The sequence below is a fragment of the Aulonocara stuartgranti genome (genome assembly GCF_965226115.1).
Source record: "Aulonocara stuartgranti genome assembly, chromosome: 1".
Taxonomy (NCBI): domain Eukaryota; kingdom Metazoa; phylum Chordata; class Actinopteri; order Cichliformes; family Cichlidae; genus Aulonocara; species Aulonocara stuartgranti.
Window position 1 is genome coordinate 24,250,714 of NC_138939.1, and position 21,556 is coordinate 24,272,269.

General features: G+C 38.5%; 1 protein-coding gene across 1 annotated transcript in view; it reads right to left on the minus strand.

Moving 5' to 3' along the window:
* Positions 1–451: 451 nt before the first annotated feature.
* LOC309710247 (uncharacterized protein) overlaps positions 452–21,556 on the minus strand; it is a 205,505-nt gene continuing 184,400 nt past the window's right edge. Inside the window, exon 2 of the mRNA XM_082539544.1 lies at positions 452–497. Within this exon, the coding sequence (XP_082395670.1) occupies position 497 (1 nt within the window). The 3' untranslated portion in view covers positions 452–496. The remainder of the gene's footprint in view (positions 498–21,556) is intronic.

Genomic DNA, 21,556 nt, shown 5'->3' on the forward strand with positions numbered 1-21,556 from the left:
TATAATTATTCACAAAGGAGATGCAGTGGAATATGATAATAGCAGAAAAAAGGAAAAACCTCTTGAACATACCCTTGAGGACCATTAAGGTTTCATTTCGTGTAGCTTGAATGCGCATATTCATTAGTGTAACAACGTTTAATAAGCGCAGGCATTTAAAATGGCCCATATTTCATGTGTAACTCTACATCTGCAAATGAACATTTTGTGTATATTTTAACATACAGAAGTAGGTGGAAGAGGAGACAGAAAGGAAATAATTTAATCATCAACTCATATTCATACTTCCTACAAAAGTAAAACATTAGGTACAATCAACATGGTACAATCTTATAGGTTTGAGTTCAGATAGCTACTTTTCCCTGCAAAACACCGGGAAAGAATCGCTTAATAAGTTTGCGGACGACACTACAGTGGTGGGTCTTATCACCAACGGTGATGAGACGGCTTACAGGGAGGAGGTCAGCGCCCTGACCCACTGGTGTCAAGACAACCGTCTCACACTCAACGTCGCAAAGACAAAGGAGTTGATAGTGGACTTCCGGAGGTGCAGAGAAGTACACACCCCCATCACCATCAACGGCGCTGCTGTGGAGAGAGTGAGCAGCTTCCGGTTCCTTGGAGTACATCTGGCTGAGGATCTTACGTGGTCAGTACACACAAACAAAACAGTGAAGAAGGCGCAGCAGCGCCTCTTCTTTCTCAGGAGACTGAAAAGATTCGGCATGAGCCCCCGCATCCTCAGGACCTTCTATCACTGTGCCATTGAGAGCATCCTCACTGGATGCATCACCACCTGGTATGGCAACAGCACCGCCTACAACTGCAAAGCTCTCCAGCGAGTAGTGCGGTGCTCTGAACGGATAATTGAAGGTGAGCTTCCCTCCCTCCAAGACATCTACAGGAAGCGGTGCCTGAGGAAAGCGGGGAGGATCATCAAGGACTCCAGTCACCCCAGCCATAAACTGTTCAGACTGCTTCCATCAGGAAGGAGGTTCTGCAGCATCCGGTCCCGTACCAGCAGACTGAGAGACAGCTTTTTCCATCAGGCCATCAGACTGCTGAACACGTCATAGACACCTCAGCTTCACTACTGGAACTTTAACATTATGCACTCCATACTGTACAGTAATGCCACTGTTTTGCACATGTCTCAACTCTGTATATTTTTATATATTTTATTTATTGTTTACTCTATTTAATTTGTAAAATATGTGTATACACACACACACACACACACACACACACGTAGAAAAATATTTAGTATACACATCCAGAAATGCATACACTATTATATATTGTACATATATTTATTAGTTTCAGATGTAGCCATTCTTGTATTTTGCTTGTTTACATTATTGTATTTTGCACAACTCTGTTGCTTGTGAAGCTCGCACACAAGAATTTCACTCACATGTACTGTACCAATGTACCTGCACATGTGATGTGACAATAAAAGTGATTTGATTTGATTTGATTTAATAAATCTGCCATATTAGGATTTTCTTTGTTATCAGCAAAAAAAATCACTGTTTATATGCTCCAGGTCATCTTAGTGGGCTGTAGCTGGGAGAAGTGTCATAAAGTATAAAGTTTTTTTTTTATATACCAAAACTTCATTCAGGAAAGTAGAGGAGGTCAAGACCACCTGCTGAAATTCAAAATGAGCATCAGGATGGGGAAGAAAGGCGATGTAGGATGTGTTGGCCTTACTAATTTAACAAACTGCTGATCTACTGTGATTCCTGCACCATCTCTGGGGTTTACAGAGAATGGTCCAAGAAAGATAAAATATCCAGTGAGCGGTAGCTCTCCGGGTGAAAATATCTTGTTGATGTCAGAGGTCAGAGAAGAATGGCCGGGCTGCTTTGAGCTGATAGGAAGGTAACCAATCATTACAACCAAGGTATCCAGAGGAGCATCTGCGAATGCGCAGCACATCAAACTTTGAGGCAGATGGACTACAGCAGCAGAAGACAACACCAGATGAGTTTTGATTTCTCATCCAACATTTGGATGGTACAGTTCAAACAAAATGAAATCAAAGCTCCATTGTGCCTCATACCAGCAGTTCAGGATGCTGGTGGTGTAAATGTGTAGGATATATTTTCTTGGAACACTTTGTGCTCCTTAGTAACAAACGGAGAATGCCACAGCCTACCTGTTGTTCCTGACCATGTCCATCCTTTTATGACCACAGCGTATTCATTTTCTGATGGCTGCTTCCAGCAGGATGACATTCCATGTAATAACGCTCAGATCACCTCAACCTGGTTTCTGATTTGACAATGAGTTCACTGTACTCAAATGTCCTCCACAGTCACCCGATCTAAATCTGGCAGATTTGTAGCAACTGTGTGATGCCATCATGTCAGTATGGTTTAACCACTCTGAGTCATGTTTCCAGCACTTTGTTGAATCCGTGCTATGCAAAATAAAGCCAGTTCTGATGACCAAAGGGCGTCAAAACCCACTACTACCAAGTGTACTTAATGAAATGACTGAGTGTGATCTGCGTAAGGTTTCTGCTAATTAAATTTGGATCAGTGCTGTTGGTGTGTCAGCTGAGAATTTAGACAAGACGCCTGTTTTAGTTCAACAACATGACAACAAATCATTTACTCTTCAAACACACTGTTAACTGATGCTGAGCCCTAAACTACTGTTATCTCTTGTTCTGCACTAATGTAACACAAAAGGTTTTCATCCCTTAGGTAAAACAAATACTAACACAGTGAGGAATGGTGGTTGCATGATGAGATGGGGATAATAACTGTAACTGTCTCATTATCGAACTGATTCACTGCAAATAGACGCGTCATGTTCCCTTTGAAGATTTTCTTGGTTTTCTGATCTACTGCTCAATTAAGCTGCCTTATTGTGTTTCCTTAGATATCTTTATAAGATTAAGAACATTGAGTGCGCATTCAGTAGTCTCCACTTATCATGCTCCGGGATAATTTTGTAAACATATGGCATTTTACAACAGTAGGATAGTAGAGAATATAATGTGTTTATGCAAATGATTTTATTTCGTTTTAATAATACATAAAAACGACTGCCTGGCAAAGCCATGCTCTCCAAGTACGGATAGATTTATATGCGGACTGCTGATGTCTGAGTTATGTTCAAGCGAGCGAACCACTTTTGTTTGTATTTTCAGTGATACACCAAAAATCTTCTACAGTAGATCAATCCATTCAGTGGAAGGACAGATCGATCCATTTAGCAGTCAGAGAAAAATCAATAAACTGAAGTCAGTGCTGGCGGGGCATCCATTAAAACTGTCTGCCAGTCAGTCTCCAGTCACTTCAAAAACTAAAGCCAGTGCTCGTGCGTCCCTCAGCTGTATGTGCTCTGCTTCACTGTTTGTTCATTACCATCCGCAGATATCGTGTTGACAAGAATACATTTTTAAAACACTGCGTCAAATCTAACAGATGCTCAAAGAAAAAGATAATCGAAACACACGTTGTGTATTTAGATGAACTGTCTGTCATGCATATTTTAATTAGCAGTAAATTAATTCCTGACAAAAGGTTATTAGAAATTTCAAAGACTTGTGAACTTGGGTGAACCTCTGAAGATCACAGAATCAAAACCTTAGTAGTAGATTCAACCGTTCTGTTTATAACTTACGCAGAATTGCAAAATCGGGTGTGCTGAAAGGTCTATGGAGCTGTAGAAGATGTTTTAACTTGTTAAATTGAGGTTAATTTTTATGTCGCTAAACAAAAGCACTGCCTCGTTCATCATATGCTAATGTATCTAAAGTGCACGACAGTTTAATATTCTTTAAATCATTCCAGATGATTAGTAAATATTGGATGCACAGTACTGGGTGCTTTGTGGTCCCTTTTAAGTTCTAAGATCCTCCTTTATCATAGAGCTTTAGAGGCTTATTGCAGATCTCAAGGCAAACAGAACTTCTGGTCAGCCTTTATATAAGTTTTTAATAGTTTTCCTCTAAGATACTTGCTCTGAAGAACACTCACTGGTTTCTTTTAAAATTAAAAATAACAGCCGAGCCCACAATGTCACTCTTTAGCTGTTCTCCAACGAAATTCAATTTAATAGATTGAAAAGGTGAAGTACAGTGTGTGCACGCCACTGTATTGATGCATCTCTCTGCAGGGTGTGCTCTTTGTAGTCGCTGGCTTAGAGAAAAAGCAACAGATTAGTCAGACTGTTCAAGTCTAGCGGTGAAATGCATTTATTGCTTTGTTGTATAATGCTGATAGATAAATATGTCACGTTTCTCTGAAGGTTTTGATTGTGCGCTATTTAATTATTCTTTTATTGCATTGGTGCATCAATTATTAATAGTGCTGCTTCATATGTGTCAGTCTCATAGTTCTATTGCATTGCTTCACCCTAAGCTCCAATCAATTAAAAAATGCTTGGATATATGTTTTTCTTAATATGCTTCGTTTTATTTTCTTTTGGGGTTTTTTCTGGGGTTTTTTTTTTGGGAACGTCGTGTTTTTTTGGTTTTTTTGCATCAACTGAAGCTGAATCTTCTAGAAGTCAGAATTTTTATTTCTAATTAAAGCGAGTTTGGATCCTGGAAGAAACGGTGTCTCTGTCAGAGAGAAAGTTTCCCTCAAGAAAGTTTGGTTCCTCTGAGGAAAGTCTGTACAGAGAAAAGGAAGATATATAACATACTGTACCATAATAACCGTTAGACTGTCACCGTCTAACCTGCAACCTGCACAATGCTTTGCAAGTCCAGCAAGAAGCAAAGACCATGAATGAAATGTGATCCCTGGCTCTGAAGGTGTCATCTGGCCCCGCATGGTTCAATGGCAGACACGCAGACTGCTCATGGCGTGAGGGTTGTACTCTAAAAGATGTCCGCCAGACACATTGGCAGCAGGAGAGGCACAAATCGATTTCCTGCAAGAAAGCACAGAGCGCCTAAGTGGAGGACGGCCTCTTTAGCAAAGCTCTTATTAATTAATAGTGTCTCAGGAGGGGATTACATGATCTGATTCCTGCTTCTTCATCACAGAACAGCAGCTAATAATATGTGAGGGAGATCTTGTGTGCAACGCACCTCCACTGCATTTTATATGATCGTTATAGTATGCAGCACTAGAGCATCCTCTTTACCTTATCATGAGTATCATATGATGAGGTCTCTGTCTGTTTCTATTCATACAGAGAGCTGAGAGATTGAATATTGCAGCGAGCTGGCTTTGCAGACCACATAATATCACCGGTTTCAAGAACTGATTAACACACCCACCAAAAGTTTCCAGCACTAATAAAAACACCCACTATAAGGAATTTAATAAAAGCTTAACGTCACTAAAATGCACTTTAACTATGTAATATGCCTATTGCACAAAAATGAGATGGGTGCAGTGCATTTAGACATCAGGTACTTGATAAACACAGACATCTTTACTCTGTGGGAGAATGGGAAGCAACTCCTTGGTCATATTAACTGCTTTATCCAAGTAAGAAATTGAAATGTACTGATCAGTAAATCATAATTCCACCCAGGTGTACGCACCACTGTGGACCTCACAACAAACAGGCTTTGCTTTCGAGGCTTAGCTCCAATTTTTTTGTTTGTTTGTTTGAATCTATGTAGTGATTTTTCTACTCTTACTGAGCACTTAAAGCTCTTTTTACACTACCAGCCACATTCATCCATTTATACACACATTCATCCAACATTTCATTCTATGCCTTTAAGTGGTTTTTACCTCTTACACACACTCGCAAACTCCAGTGGATGCATTAGGGCAATTTGGGGTTCAGTAGTTTGCCCAAGGACACTTTGAAATGTGGACTGGAGGAGCCAAGGATCGAATCACTGACCCTTCTGATTGGTAGACGACTCACTCTACTTTCTCAGCCGCAGACGCCCTAACTCCTTAGCTATGTACTACATATTTATATATTTTTATATCATAACTGAGTTATGCAATTGTTAGAATACAGTACTCTGTAATACGAATGGATAAATGGAGGAGAGAGACACAGAGAGGAGTGAGGACACTCACATTAAACGTAGTATTATGGGAAACGTGGTAAAAAAGCTTCATCTGATTCATTTTCTGTCAGATACACTGTGATGGCTACTAGAGCCTAATAAAGGGTATCACTCCCTGAAAGCAGATAAAGATCTGCTCTGTGAGCCTTCTTACATAAAGTCAGGTTTCGCAGAATACGTGATGAGTGACAATGAAACACGTCTTTAAGTTATTTAGGTTCTTTAATATGTCCGAACTTACAAGTAATAGGAAGTCATAAAACATTAAAAACAACATTTTGAACATTTTAGCTGAAAGTTAATGTTTAGCATTTGTTTTTGTGTGTATTGGTGGACTGAGCTCTGCAGGAACACGATGTTTTCACCTTTTCTTATCTACCATCTTTGTCCTCTTCCTCTTGTTTGTCCTCTGTCATTGAAGTCTGTGGCAGCCCTCAGAGGGACATGGTAAAAAGTCAGGGAAATTGGACACAAGATGCAATGATAAACTGGTGAAAGGATATACTGCACTGCTCCTAACTACATTTTACTGGATTAAATGAACTGTTGCACAATATAAGAGTTGACACTAGTGTTGTCATCATGAATATTATGTTTTCCTAATTTCCACATCTTTCATTTGACCATTTCACAGGCAGACTAATGAGCTGTAGCCAGCGCACAGAACACATCAGCATTAATAAACCATGAGAAGGTCAATTACATGTCATTCTATGAATTGTTATGACCATTTGTAATCAGCCTTGTGTCAGATACACTAAAATCACCCTACCAAAAGAGTCCTTACATCATTAGCAAAGTTCATTCTCTTTTGCTCCCTTCTCTTTTATTCTGCCAACAGCAATACTTAAAAATGACAGAGCCCGATTAGCAGATACGCTAGGCAATATGTCTCTTAACTAATTTGCCAGAATCATAAAAGCTATATCATGATTTTGAAAAATGAAATATCACAATATTTATAAAAATCCCTGCATTTTGTAATTACTCAATTTGTTCATCTTCAAGATGTATGAGAGACTTTAATAAGTGTGTATTGACAGTATTTTCATTTTCTACATCCTATGTAAATATGTTAGGCTATATTATAGCATATGCAATAGATCACTTAGCCCTAAGGAATTTTTCGAGATAAGCTGAAAGCTTGTAGAGATTTATCTACCTTATTATGGCGTCATCGGATGTAGCACGTAGGATCAGATACAGCTGAAGTTAAAAACTGCACTTCATTGATGTAGGTACCACACAACTGCAGTACCTCTGCATCTACAGGCTGTTTTTACATTGCAGTTTAATTGAGCGATACATAATAATGTTTCATACTTGGGCAACAAGATGAACTCATTGAGAACAACACATAAGCAAAAAATTATCAAAATATCACTTTGGCATAAAATCATGTACATGGTTCTGTTATAGTAACATAGCTCATTTTCAATATATGAATGAAAACTCCAATAACTAATTTGTTAGTGACTTAGTGTTTGGTCTGTTTGTCTGTCTGTTACACCTTCTCCTTTAACACTTTTTTGTTATTTTACTACATTTACTGCTTTGCACACTCTTGGCATATTCTTGATGAGATTCATGAGGTAGTCACCTGAAATGGTTTTCCAGCAGTCTTCAAGGAGTTCCCAGAAATGCTGAGCACTTGTTGGCTCTTCTGGATTGTCATTTCTCTTTACTTAACTGACTGGTTCTTGCCATAACATGAATTCTAACAGTGGTCAAATAGGGCTGTCAGGTGTGTACCAACCTGACAAAACTGATGGTCCCAACTCCATTAAGAAGGGAAAAAATTTACACAATTAAACCCTGACAAGTCACACCTGTTAAGTGAAAACAATTGCAAGTGACTACATCATGAAGTTAATTAAGAGAAGGCCAAACATTTGATGCACTGTCAACAAAGCAAAGCATGGCTACTTTCAGGAGTGAGTGTGTGTGTGTGTGTGTGTGTGTGTGTGTGTGTGTGTGTGTGTGTGTGTGTGTGTGTGTGTGTACATGGGAGGCCATAACCAAGTGGCCAACATAGTAAACAGGAACACTGAGTATGGGACACCCCACCTAGTTTGGTTGAGTATGACCGAGCTAAGATTCGTTGAGATTTCCAGATACAGAGAGACACACTGGTGATGGTTAACCAACCAGAAATAGTAATGGTGGACAGGGAGAGGAAGACAGCTGTAGTGATAGATGTAGCAAAACTGAATGACAACAACAGCAGGAAAAAGGAACACGAAAAGCTAGTGAAACACCAAGGGCTGAGCGATGACCTCTGGAGGATGTGGAGCGTGATGGTAACAGTGGTCCCAGTGGTAGATTGAGCAAATCCCAGGAACAACACCTTGGATCTCTGTCCAGAAGAGTGCAGTCCTAGGAACACCAAAGATACTGCACAGGACCCTCAAGTTCTGGTAGAGGACCCAAGATTAAAGGATAGCCCGAATTTTTCATATATGTGTACATATATATATATTAGGGGTGCAACGATACACAAAATTTGGTGTCACGGTTCGATATTTTTTCGATACAAAAAAAAAATGTTCATGCCTTTTTAATTTGTCATTTATTAAAACTATAAATATATATTTTAACTCAAAAGTACAGTTTTTAAATTTAATGTTGCTGAAACAACAAAGTAATAAAAAAAATCTATCTGATCGAGAAATCACTTATCTTTGGAAAAGAGTTTATTACAGAGAAATGGCTCTTTCCAAAATAAAAGCTATACTATACGCTTCTTCTGGGCTTTATTCTCAGCAGCATATTAAACACATCAGGTCCCCATAAGGAGAATCATGTGCTAACGGCTGTCTAAATGACTCGGGTAAAGTTTGTAGCATGCGTGCTTGTTGTTTTTGTCTGCTTCCACTTGTCTTTGCACTAGGATGATGTCGGTGTAAATGTGCAGTCATATTCGTTGTGTTCCCACTAGTGCTGTCAGCCTTAATCTCGTTGAAATGACGTTAACGCCACAACACGGCAAATCTCCGTTAACGAGCTACCGCGTATCGCCCCGTGCGTGGGGCTGGACGCCAACACGTTAACGAGCTAACTGCGCTAACACACTAGTTCCCACCAATGTAATTGAGCATTGCGTGGCACATCCAACATACTGTTTTACTTTTGTCCATGATGCGCTTACCTTCAGGGTCATACGTCACATGAAAACCAAAATAATTCCAAACGCCAGATCTGAATGAGGGTGGGGGAGGTTCAATTTGCCATGTTGCAATGAGAGCTTAACTTCTGTCTCGCTAGCTTGCCCTGCGCTCCGTGAATCTGCGTTCGACTACTCCGCCTAGGCTGCACTGTCGAGCGCAGATCCACTGAGCGCTCAACACAGACAGCATCGTCAGAAGGAAAGTTGATCAAATAAATTTAAAAATTTGTATTGTTCGATACATATGCGTACCGAACCGAAAGCACTGTATTGAACAGTTCAATATCGATACGAGTATCGTTGCACCCCTAATATATATATATATATATATATATATATATATATATATATATATATATATATATGTATATATATATATGCATGCATGAACTAACTAGACAGAAACCAAGAACACAGCTGATAAGACAGGGGAAGCAAAACGTAACATAAAGCGCAGAAGACAAGGGTCTATCAAAATAAAACAGGAAGAGACTAACACAGAAACCAGAATTAAGATGCACAAACTTGACAGAACTAAACGGGAAAACCAGAGAACCAAGGAGACAGGACACGGTGAGACCAGACAGACATGGGGACACTAACATACTCAACCGATCAATCAACCAAAACTCAGCAGCACTAGAATTACTAAGCTGTAGACTAAAAATTAGAGCTTGAACATAATTATTTGTTAAATGCAAATACAATAAATCATTAGTTCACATCAAAACTCAAAACAGAGACAAAGACCCAGGGCCATGACAGTGTAGTTAGCAGCTTGCCAGACCCTCTACAATCCTGACCAGCTCACCAGTAACTCTGACAATCCACTGTTTACTACCAAACAGGGAAAAGGACATTTATTTGATTTAGCAGTAAATTGAAACCATTTCTTCCATTTGGACACAGCTCTGCTTTTGTGTCTTGGGAATTACTACATGGAGTGATGACGCCTCACAGAGCATGCACATAAAACAATAAAACTGATTTCTCTGAAATATTTATGAAGTAGGAATGACATTGAAAAAAGACTCATTTTTATCTCTCCACAGATCATTCATAAAAAACAAATAGCATAGCAGCTGTATTCCCTTTGATCAAGTATCAGAACTTTATTTGCTCATATTGCTAACAAAAATTTCTAAGCCCGACAGTTTGGTTTAATAGATATGATGTATTGCCTCCTAAAAGCGGCTTTATCAACTCCTCCTGGGTAATGAAATATGCATCTCAGATAATGTGTCCAAAAACAATCAAAAGAGGGGTGCTATGCACACCACACTGTAACCCCTACAACCTCTTTGAAAGCTTATCAGCAAGCAGAGGAGAATTTGATATTTCTCTGTCAGCTGCCCCTATAAATGTCGGCGTATGAAGGTGACAAACACACACGCCAATGCAAACCATAACTCTACTCTGTAGGTAAGCACCCTACATATTCACTTCTTCTTAGATGTTAGATGAAAAATGGAGTGAGCATGGACTTGAGTCTCATTTGTACAGATGGTGAATAGCTTCACTGGGGCAGGTGAGGACAGCCATTTAGCTGAGGAGGCCTTTCAAACAGAGGGGATGCCCCAGAGAGCCCCTCATTACATTAGCATGTTGTGCTACTGGGCTTTGATAGAATATTTGGCAACTTGAGTACTTTTGCTTTCACTTACAGAGCCATGCTCTGCCTGATCAGCTCCTCTTAATATCTGTTCATCACGTTCAGCATCATTGCCACTCAACAGCGAGAATGGCACTCTGAATTTTAAATAGCAGGGACTTTGTTCTGCTCCAATTTTATTGTTTGTGGACTTTAAAAGTGCTAAAATCCATATTCGGTGGAGAAAGAAATAGGTTCCAAGTAGGTTTGGAGGCCACAAATGCACCTCTAAAGTGTTTCCATCTCTGACCATTCTTGGATGGGTAAACATGCAACAATATGCAAATTCACTTGAAAACACTAAGAAAATTTAGAACATGCAACAATTAGTTCAGTTTGTCCTCACTGCTGTATATGTGCAAAAAAGGTTTCAGGGTTTCAGGTTTGAAACATTCTGAATCACTCGAGTCATTTGCAAATGCATTTTTTAAGCCTGACACATATTTACCAACAGAATGTAAATAATTGTCCATGTATTAGATTATTGAGGTATCCATTAGGCTTAACATGCAACATGCTTGCACCAGTTTGTACTCTTGCAGGGCCCAGTCTTTCCATGGCTTGACGTGAGAAGAATAGGATGTAGCGTTGGCCAGAGACTATATTTTTCTTTTTCATAGCCTGCAATTCTGACCTCTTTTCAATCATGCTGGATGACATGCAGTTAGTGAATGACTGACAATTTATGGCTGAAGCTCTTTGGAAGTGATTGCTGGAGTGTGAGAGCGCAGAACAGCTAGGTTTTGTTTTTAGCCTATAGCCACAGCTTGCAGCATTTATTCTTCCTCAAACACAACTTACATTCCCCCTCCTTTGGCCACTGATCAAATCAAATCAAATCAAATCACTTTTATTGTCACATCACATGTGCAGGTACATTGGTACAGCACATGCGAGTGAAATTCTTGTGTGCGAGCTTCACAAGCAACAGAGTTGTGCAAAATACAATAACATAAACAGGCAAAATATACGAATGGCTAAATCTGAAACTAATAAATATATGTACAAGGTGATATGTGTCACCTTGTCCAGCAGCTGGGTTGTTGGATAATTACACTATGGAGCAGTATCATGTGTATGTGTGATAATATCCATATATGCAGTAGAAATTATTCTGTTGTGAAACACTGATCCTTCCATCTGTTCATCCATCCAGCCTTCCATTTTCTTAACCATTTATCCAACTAGAGTCTCAGGAGACTTGATCCTGTCCCTCCATCACAGGATTAACAGACACAGGCATTCATGCTCACGCTACAGTGAAAGAACAGCGACCTGCTTTAGACTACAATGTTCTACATTGATCTTTATGGTTTGTATGTTCATGTTTCTTTTAGTGTTCTTTGGTTGCAGATTTTACTTATTAGTTTACGTGGTCCTGCCATACTTCCCCCCATGATCGTGAATAAAATCACACCACTAACTCATTATGTTTCCAGTTATAATATGTACAGTGTACGAACTTCCAAAATCTGTTGGAGACATCCTCTGCCCTGCATCTCTTCGAATGAGTGCTAATAGATCTGTTAAATATTTTGTCAAGGAACAACATGCAGATAATTCACTCATTAAATTGTTTACGGTCGTGTTTTATGTGTCATTTAATAATCAACAAAAGGTTAAGTCCCAATTTACTCACTAAACACTCTCCATGATTTAGTGCAGCAGTTATTAACATTTCAATTTGTCCAGTATGGCTGTGGATTAGCATATTACATTACAAATCATTCAAGTAACTTTAATTTAATTAATAATTTGTCATAAATATGTTGTTACAAGGGTAAGTGACTACTTTTAAGTTTGCAATGTGATATACCTTTACACATTTACTCCACGAATCCATCACAGTTATAACATTTTCATTGTTAATTGACTCTGTAAAGCGTTTCATCCACTGGCTTAATGTCTCAAATGGAAATGGGTAATTATCTAATTGCACACAATGAAGTGTCTTATTTAGAAAATGTGTTCCTGAAAATGAATCACCATTGATTAGAGACCTTGCGATTTGAATCTGTTCCTTCTCCAGATTAGTGGCGATTGATCTGTGACAGCAATTTCACGCTTGTGATCAACCAATCGACCCGGTCATAACGTGCGGCCTCTGCCGGGCTTTTTCGTGACCTCCTCGTTCATCAAAGTGCCACCTGTAGTGACATTTGCCCTCTGGGCGGATGTTCAGAAGAAGATATTTGCATGCATCTTTCCTTGCACAAAATGTACATCTCTTTCTTTGTTTACAGTAAAATTCAAAAAGCTTATAGAAGAAAACTGCACTTTATTTAAGGAACTCTAGTCACTGATCAATCGGGGAAAAACAAAACAAAACAAAAAAAACCCCTGAAATGTGCCTAAAGGCCTGTTTTCCACCATCTCATTTTAATGTTCTAACAAAAGCAAAACACTATCTGCAAAACCTGGGCCCTTCACTGTAAATGATACCCAGGATGTTTTTCCCTTATCTCGCTTCACTTATGCTAACATTAGCATTCAGTCTAAGTTAGGCAGCATCTGACCAATCAGAGACATGGAGTTTACTGCCTGAAGAGTGACTCCTTTTTTTTTACAAAGCAATATAAAATCACAATATTGCAAAAATACTTTGGTCAGTAAGATTGGAAAAGACTTACTATTATAATAATAAAGTTTACATTAGCTGAGCCCAGAAAGAAAACCTGGACAAACACTGACCATGTGAGTTAAAAGATTCATCCGTATCACAGCGTATCATTAAGACATGGGGGCATCTGACTGTCATGGGGAATTTGAGGATCCAAACATGAGACGTAAAGTTAGGCAGACTAAAGTCAAGAAAAAGTGACCCGTTTATTGAAGGCTGATAGCAGTTCCAAACAAATGTAAAATTTATTATGCAAAGGAAACTTAAAAAACTTCAACTACTTGAAACTTCAACTTAAAAACACACTAAGGTTGCAGAGCTGGGGAACACTTTGAGAGGATGAACAGCATGGAAAAAAGAAATGTAAACAGACACTCTGAAAAGGGACAAGGGGACACACAGACAATATATACACAGAAGGGTAAATAGGGGAAGTGAAGAATGAGACACAGTGAGCTAAATCAAAGAAGACAAGGCACAGGAAGCAAAACTAAAAGCAAAGCACAAGGAACGAAACTCGTGAAGTAAAACAGGACGTGGTAACTAAACAGGGAAGACATACAAGAAACCTGACACAGGAGGCAGGAAACACGAGGAAAAATAAGGAATACACATAGTAAGCATACAAAGACACAAACCAGGGACCAAAAATAATATTTAAATAACTTGAAGATTGGCAATTGGGATAAGTAATCACACAAAGCTGGTTATCAGCTTGTAAAGTTAACACAGGGCATCCCCAGCATGTTCATATGCAATGGCAGGAGTATATGACCAGTCACAAACATGGATAAGTGTTAGCAGACTTATTTTACAAAGAAAGATAAAAGACCTACTATATTAATGAAGCCCAGCCTATTTGAAAGCAGAAAGAAAAGTCTGCAAAACTGTGTGAGTTGACACATTAATCAGTATCACAGCTCTATCATCAAAAGACAGGAGAATCTGATGGATTATAATTGAGTATTTCATTAGGTTAATGTTTAAAAGACAGTTTCAGTCTTTATTCTTTCAGCTGCAGCGTCAGTGGTGGTTAACGATCTGAAAGCAAATGAAGACAAGAAAACATAAAAAGAGATTATTGTCTGAAATATACATACTGCTCAGTTTCTGTGAAAAGCAAACCTTGGTGTTGTTTTAAAAACAGATGGATATGTGTCACCAGAGAAAAATCAGCACAATTAACTCTTATTTTATAGAGGACTAACAAATGCACTCTTCTCATTCTGGTTGTAGAAACAGTGATATTTCTTAAAGCTCATAGGTGTGCTGTACCTGCCTGCCACTCGTTCTCCCAGGTCTAGCTTTGTGGAAAACTGTTTATTCTGTCTGTGGAATCCCACTTAATACTCTCCCTACCACCTAAAAATCATTACGTGTCATTCATTGTAGGGAATGCAATAAGCTGCTCCTGTCTTCCAGCAAATATTGTTTCCAGCTTATAAATTAAACATTTATGTTCTCTAACAAACTAATTTTATGTAGTGGTGTTTATGTCATTGGAGGTTTCTCCAACTGTCTCCCAATGTCAACGAAACAAAGGAGATCACGGGCCCATCCACATCAGTGGTGCCAAGGTTGAAATGATCAGCAGTTTATTGATCTGTTTCTTGGTGTGAACATTACGAAAGATTTGACCGAGACTCTTCACAGGATGGAGGGCTTGTCATCTCTAATACTTCTTAAGGTTCAGGTAGTTTCTCATGAATGTCAACATCACCTCAACCTTCTGCAGAAGCACAATTGAGAACCTGCAGGCGGGCTGCACACAGTTTGGTATGGAGACCAACTGGAGTATTATTAAGGACCATAGCCATACAACACACTGCTATTCGATCATATTCAGCCTGTCTTGTCTTTCAACCTTTTTTCATCGTAGTTTTTAAACGCTTTCGTTTTTGTTGTGTGAAATTTTGAGATGTTGAGTGATGTGCTTTTTGTCTCATCAAACATATTTCATTGTAATTTTGACTCCGTGTTAACTTAGAAGCAAAACTGAGACTGAAATTACTGTCTACAGACTTGTTACTAATTGTAATTATTGAATGTATTTACTACTACTGCTGTAAGGGGTCATGTAGTAAACTAGAAAGAGAATTAAAAGCTTGTATTGCTATTATACCATATAAAATGAATTAATTTAACATGTATTTATGTTTTTTTCTGCCTTTTCTTGTTATTGCCTCATGTGATGATTGTGCAGATGCACAGAGACTTGAGTGCAGAAGATTATTTTTTTATTGCATATTACTTTATTCTGATATTGTGGAGGGAAAGAACAGAGAAATGAAAAAAAATCTCCTAATACCCTCTGGAGCCTAGTTTGGATATGCCATATGGTCTTTAGAGGGTACCTGAACCTTTGTACTTGACTTAAAGTAATTGGTTAATGAGAGCTTCAGTGAGACGTCTGTATGCCGTCTGCTTCTATCGTGACTATTATTAAGTGTCATATTTTGTTAAAATCATATTTATTGCACTTAATAAAAAGTGACTATATGAGCAGCAATGTGATCCAGTTTTCTCGGGGACTCAGCCACTAAAATCTGCTAATGGTCATACCCTGTGAGAGATACTTCTCCGTGTATGTATCAGTATGAGCAGGTCATATGGAATAAATTGGCCAACATGCTTCATTCTTTAATGCATCTGTGCCTCACACTCCATTAGCAGTGTAAAACTGAGCAGTGTCCATCTGGGTTTTTAAAAACTGGCCATGGCGCTTCAAATATTGTTTACCACCGACAGGTGATTTTGGTTTTTCTCAGTGATGTAGTGGAGGTGAGATTGGGGGCATCCCTGACTTTGATGTTTTCCTTTTTTAGAAAAAAATTCCATACTATTGGTGTTGCTATTTTTGATATGTTTTTAAAAATGCATTTATTTGAGAGGCCTGCAGATTTTAGGTTTGTTTCGAGCCACGGATGGGGTCATATCTCTATTTTCTTTTTTTTAGCACTTAATCATAATTGTATCATAATTATATGAATGAAAAAATATACTCCATGTATGTTTCTAATGCAGTGATAAAATTAACAGTACTATAGTTTACAGATCGATCTGTGCTTGCTTTATTTATTATGTGATAGATAATAAGGAGAGAGTCTCTGACCAATTAAGCTACTGCCAAACACGCATACACCAATCAAGTTTTTTAGTATCTTTCCCCTTGTGAAAAGAGTCCATTTTAGTGCCGTTCATGAAATAACCTGGGAATGAGCAGTGGCATCCTGCTTACTTTGCATTAAATTAAACATCACCATGCTCAGAAACTCATTTCATGGCACATTCCCTCTTCTACAGGGTCAATATGGAACATTTCTCTGTACTGCCACTCTCAGTCCTGCAGCTTACTCACTATTTATCAACCATACTTGACCTTGCACTTCTCTCAAGAGGGTCCAAAATGCATCATGCATTGTCCTTCATATGGAGAAAAAAAGTCAATGTGCAATTTCAGAAGCTACCTACATACTTGCATACATAAGTACCAAACTGTTTTTTACTCTTTAAAGTAGATGTCCAATAAAATGTTGTAGAACTACTTGATCTGTTACAAAATCTAACAAATGTAATATTTTTTCACTCTCACCTTTTTAAACATGGGAGAAAATTACACTCATTAAAGATGCTCATAAATATTTATCTAGATTTTGCACTGACTTAGAAGACAGTTTTGTTTTTTAGTGCCTTTTGTTATGCCGTTCAGACTTCAGCCACAGCTTGTAAACAGGGTATATTAAGGTAAGAAGCACAAGAGGAGCAAGAAACACAAAGGAGTAGGAGGAAGCTCTCATCCTTGGTGTGGAAGGCTTCCTGCTTTACATCTGCTGACCTTTGGTTTAAGCACTAAATCAGTGCTACTTTCTCCTAGTTTCTCTTTTGGATTTAATATTTAAGTCTGACCAAAACACATAAATTAGCAACAGCTTTTTTTTTTTATACAAATGGATGTAAGAAAGCTCTGATAATCCCTTGTACACCTCTTTGCTGCCAACATAGGAGCAGACATTGTTATCTACTTAACCCTTTAGAGCCGATCGGAGCGGGAACGCTCTGTTATGCGTAACTATTTTTAAATCCCGGTAGCACTGCAACAACGTAAGCTAGCGCAAAAATTTTTTTTTGCATATGAAACCGGAGGAGTTGTACTTACATATTGTGCCATCAGCTTGTCCTAGGTCACGGTTTCCTTCCACATAAAGCTTTGCAAAAACTGCATAAAAAGCGCTTGCAGGAACAAAAACATAATATTCCAGAAACACGCTTTGCCGGTCCGATCACCTGTTCAAAACACTTCCTACGTTGGAATAGACGTCAGCGCGAACTTTTGCATTTCCGCCATTACCTGGCTGAAACCGGAAGTGACGTCATTTTCGCAGAAATGTAGTCTTTTTTATGATCAGGGCCTCAGGGCCTATACTGCTCTTTTTAAAAGTTATCTTTGACTTTATGACTTTCTGTGTCGTTTCTGGGATGCTTAGGACTCATATTGCACTGCTGGAAATAGTTTATTTTGATGCATATGCTGCTTTTTTGCAAATTTGCAGTATAATATTTATTTTCGTTTTTCCTGCAGTGTATAAAAATTGGTGTATTTCAAAAATAAAACTATGAAGACACTCAAAATAAATTTCCTGTGGTGGGAAACTATTTTGTGCAACTTTTTTGTATTTACAGTTTTGAGGGATAAGCCTCTTAAATTTCTCTAACTACAAATATATGTTAAAAAATCAAAAACGATTTTCAATTTTTTTGTAGTTTATTGCACTTTTTTGCAATTTATGTAATTACTATGCACTTAATGAATACATATTATTAAAATCTGGGCTATAATGGTTGTATTGATGTATAGCAACTTGAAATGCTCCCAAAAATGGCTCCACAGCATGTAAAAATATAATATAAGCTCTGGCGGACTTGGTTCTATGGTAGGTCTTAAAGGGTTAATGGTGAATACAGAGGAACATCTCAAAAACTCTAATAAGATTTCAAACACCAAACTTCTTTTTTAGAAATTTGTGGAAACTGAAGCTGGTTTAAAAATATAACTGTCTTCTATTTGCCGGATAGTTAAAGACAAAGCTCCAGATAAATACTAATTTTCTCCCTTTCTCCATTTCAGTCAGGAAAAACTTGCCTTGCCTCTCAGTGTATTATCAGTGTAGTATTCCACATATAAAAGTAATTTTTACTTGGTGTAATAGCTTTTCCTAGGATTTTCTTGCACTTCATTTTAGTAAAATGAAACACTATCTTCAAGACACGAATGCTTATCAAATAAATTCATTTGTTTTAGTTACAGAGCTGGGATTATTTTCATCTCAACAAGATATTCTAAGATTTTTCCAGCACCACATTGGGCACAATTTAGCAATTTACTGATGAATATTGAGCAATAAGTAACAAGATAAGATACTAGAAGATTCCAGTGCAAATCTCATAGGACCCCTCTAAGAATCACCCAGTGCCATTGATAAACATCACCTTATCTACTAAATAGGCTTGTTCCTGAGGTTTTGTCAAATTGCTCACCAAAAACAAACAAAAATAAAATAAAACAATACAAAAAGCACTCTGAGACCTCTGGGCAGTATTTATTTTTAAGGGAGTAGTATTTTATTTTCTTAACAATCATTTTGTTTTCGTTGTTCTTCTTAAATGTACTAAATTGAACATAAACATTATGTAGGAGTAGGGTAATGGATAGTAGGGACTGAGTCTTTCTATTTCTCAAGACAATGCTTTAAAGATACAACGTATTTTGGGATCAACTTGAAAGTAATGTGAAAATCATTCTTGTTAGGTGAAACTGTTTGAAACCAGGGACCAAGATGACTGCTTGGTGTTGTTGGTCATTATCAATTGCCGAGTAATCGATGAGTGTTTAGACAAGATCATACATGGAAACTACAAGCATCACTCGTTGGGGCGACCGTGGCTCAAGAGTTGGGAGTTCGCCTTGTAATGGAAGATTGCCGGTTCGAGCCCCAGCTCGGACAGTCTCGGTCGTTGTGTCCTTGGGCAAGACACTTCACCTACCGCCTACTGGTGGTGGTCAGAAGGGCTGATGGCGCAATATGACAGCCTCGCTTCTGTCAGTCTGCCCCAGGACAGCTGTGGCTACAACTGTAGCTTGCCTCCACCAGTGTGTGAATGGGTGGATGACTGGGTGTGTAAAGTGCTTTGGGGTCCCTAGGCAGGACTAGTAAAAGCGCTATACAAATACAGGCCATTTACCATTTAACGCTGGCAAACTGCTAGCAATCAGAGCACCGTATGCCTCTTTTAACCATATACTTATACATATAAGTGCATTTTCTTTTTTTTGTCCCGTTTCTCTCCCATCACCCCCTTATCACAGCAGATAGCTCCCACTCCATGATTGTGCCTGTTTCTGCTGGAGGCTTCCTCTCAAAAGGGAGTTTTTCCTTCCCACTGTCGCCAACTGGTTTCTGAAAGGATGTCAGTTGGTTGTTATGGTTTTCTCTGTATTATTGTAGGATCTCTAACTTACAGTATAAAGCAGCTTGAAGTGACTGCTGATGCTATATAAATAAAACTGAATTGAATTGAATTTCTAACCAATTTCACCTACTAACTGCCAGCAACTTCCAGCAACCACGCTCCAACTGATTGGAGAATATAGATTTTTCCCTAATGACCTGTGATTTCCAAGGGGTAGAAGAGCAGTCTCTAGGCTAACAAGAATGGAGCTTCAGCAGTCACTTTCAAAAACAGCAGCAACCACTTGCCAGCCACTTGGTGAATACACATTTTTTTCCTGACTGATGACACATTTTTTTCCTGACCAGGAGGTCACTAACAGGCCTCTAGACCATTGTGACTGGGGCCTTAAATCCAAGGGGATTTTATCACATATAAATGTATGCATTCAGAATTGCCTCTGCTTTGTAGACCGAAACAGATCAGAACATAATCTGAAAGATTATTTTGTTATTCTGTAGATACTCACAGAGATGCTGTTTGCAGGTGTTGAAATACCGAGTGCTAGTTTGCGCTTTTTCAATCAGTGAGCCCACCCTCTGTGTCTGTCACCAGGTAAACATAAGTTTTACTGGGAATTATTAACAGCCTTTGTTGTATTCCCTTTACTCCCAGTCAACCCAGGTAGAACTTGTTTTTGTGCCTTTGACAGATTCAGCTAGCAGACATGCGCGTGCTCACACACACACACACACACACACACACACACACACACACACACACACACATAAAACCAAAAATGCCTTCAGTAATGTTATCGAAAGAAGGAAGCAGATTAAATTGTTATAGCTCATCACACTTCTGAAAGCAATTCATGAGTTAAATTGATTGAGCTCCGTCTTAGTTTTCATTGTGAGATTGCACAGAGGATATTACGGAAAGGAGTGTTTTCCACCACAGAGAGGCCGTGGAGTCTCCTAAGCAGATGGAATTTTTAATTAACACAATTCCACAGACTGCGTTAAAACAGAAGAAATTCTTATGGGAGCTATCACAAAGTATGAGCGCAAGATGATGTTGATACTACATAAAAAAAATGTATTTGTTAATCTGCCTTGTTATATTAACGTACTTTAAATGCGATCTTTGAAAATGTTGTAGTTAACTACAAATAACAGACATTGTAATTTCTTTATGCTACATTGTAACAAGACGCTGATGGATTTGACTGAAAACCAACAGTGGTTACCATCACATGAGGAAAGGCTAACACACACTGGCTATTTGATGCATTGTATGCTGTATGTGTCTGCTGCACTGTCTGGACATGTGATAGAGAATGGGGTAATAGTCAAGGGTAATAGTACAGGATGCTCCGACCTGGGAAATAAATTTCATAAAATTGCTGCATTTTGCAGTGTGTGTGTGTGTGTGTGTGTGTGTTTATTCCAGGAAATGGTGTATTCTGTATCAACATGCAATGGTGCAGGTCATTATAATTAGTGCACATGGAAAACAGACAGAAAACAAAACATGGGCGATTTTAACTCAATATGCTGCAGGAGGGGTTTACCTGCAAACAAAACAGACTAGAGTCATAAAGACATCTGTGTTTATATAGGCTATAGGATTTTTAATTCCAATTGCACAGTAGGATTAGAGGATATT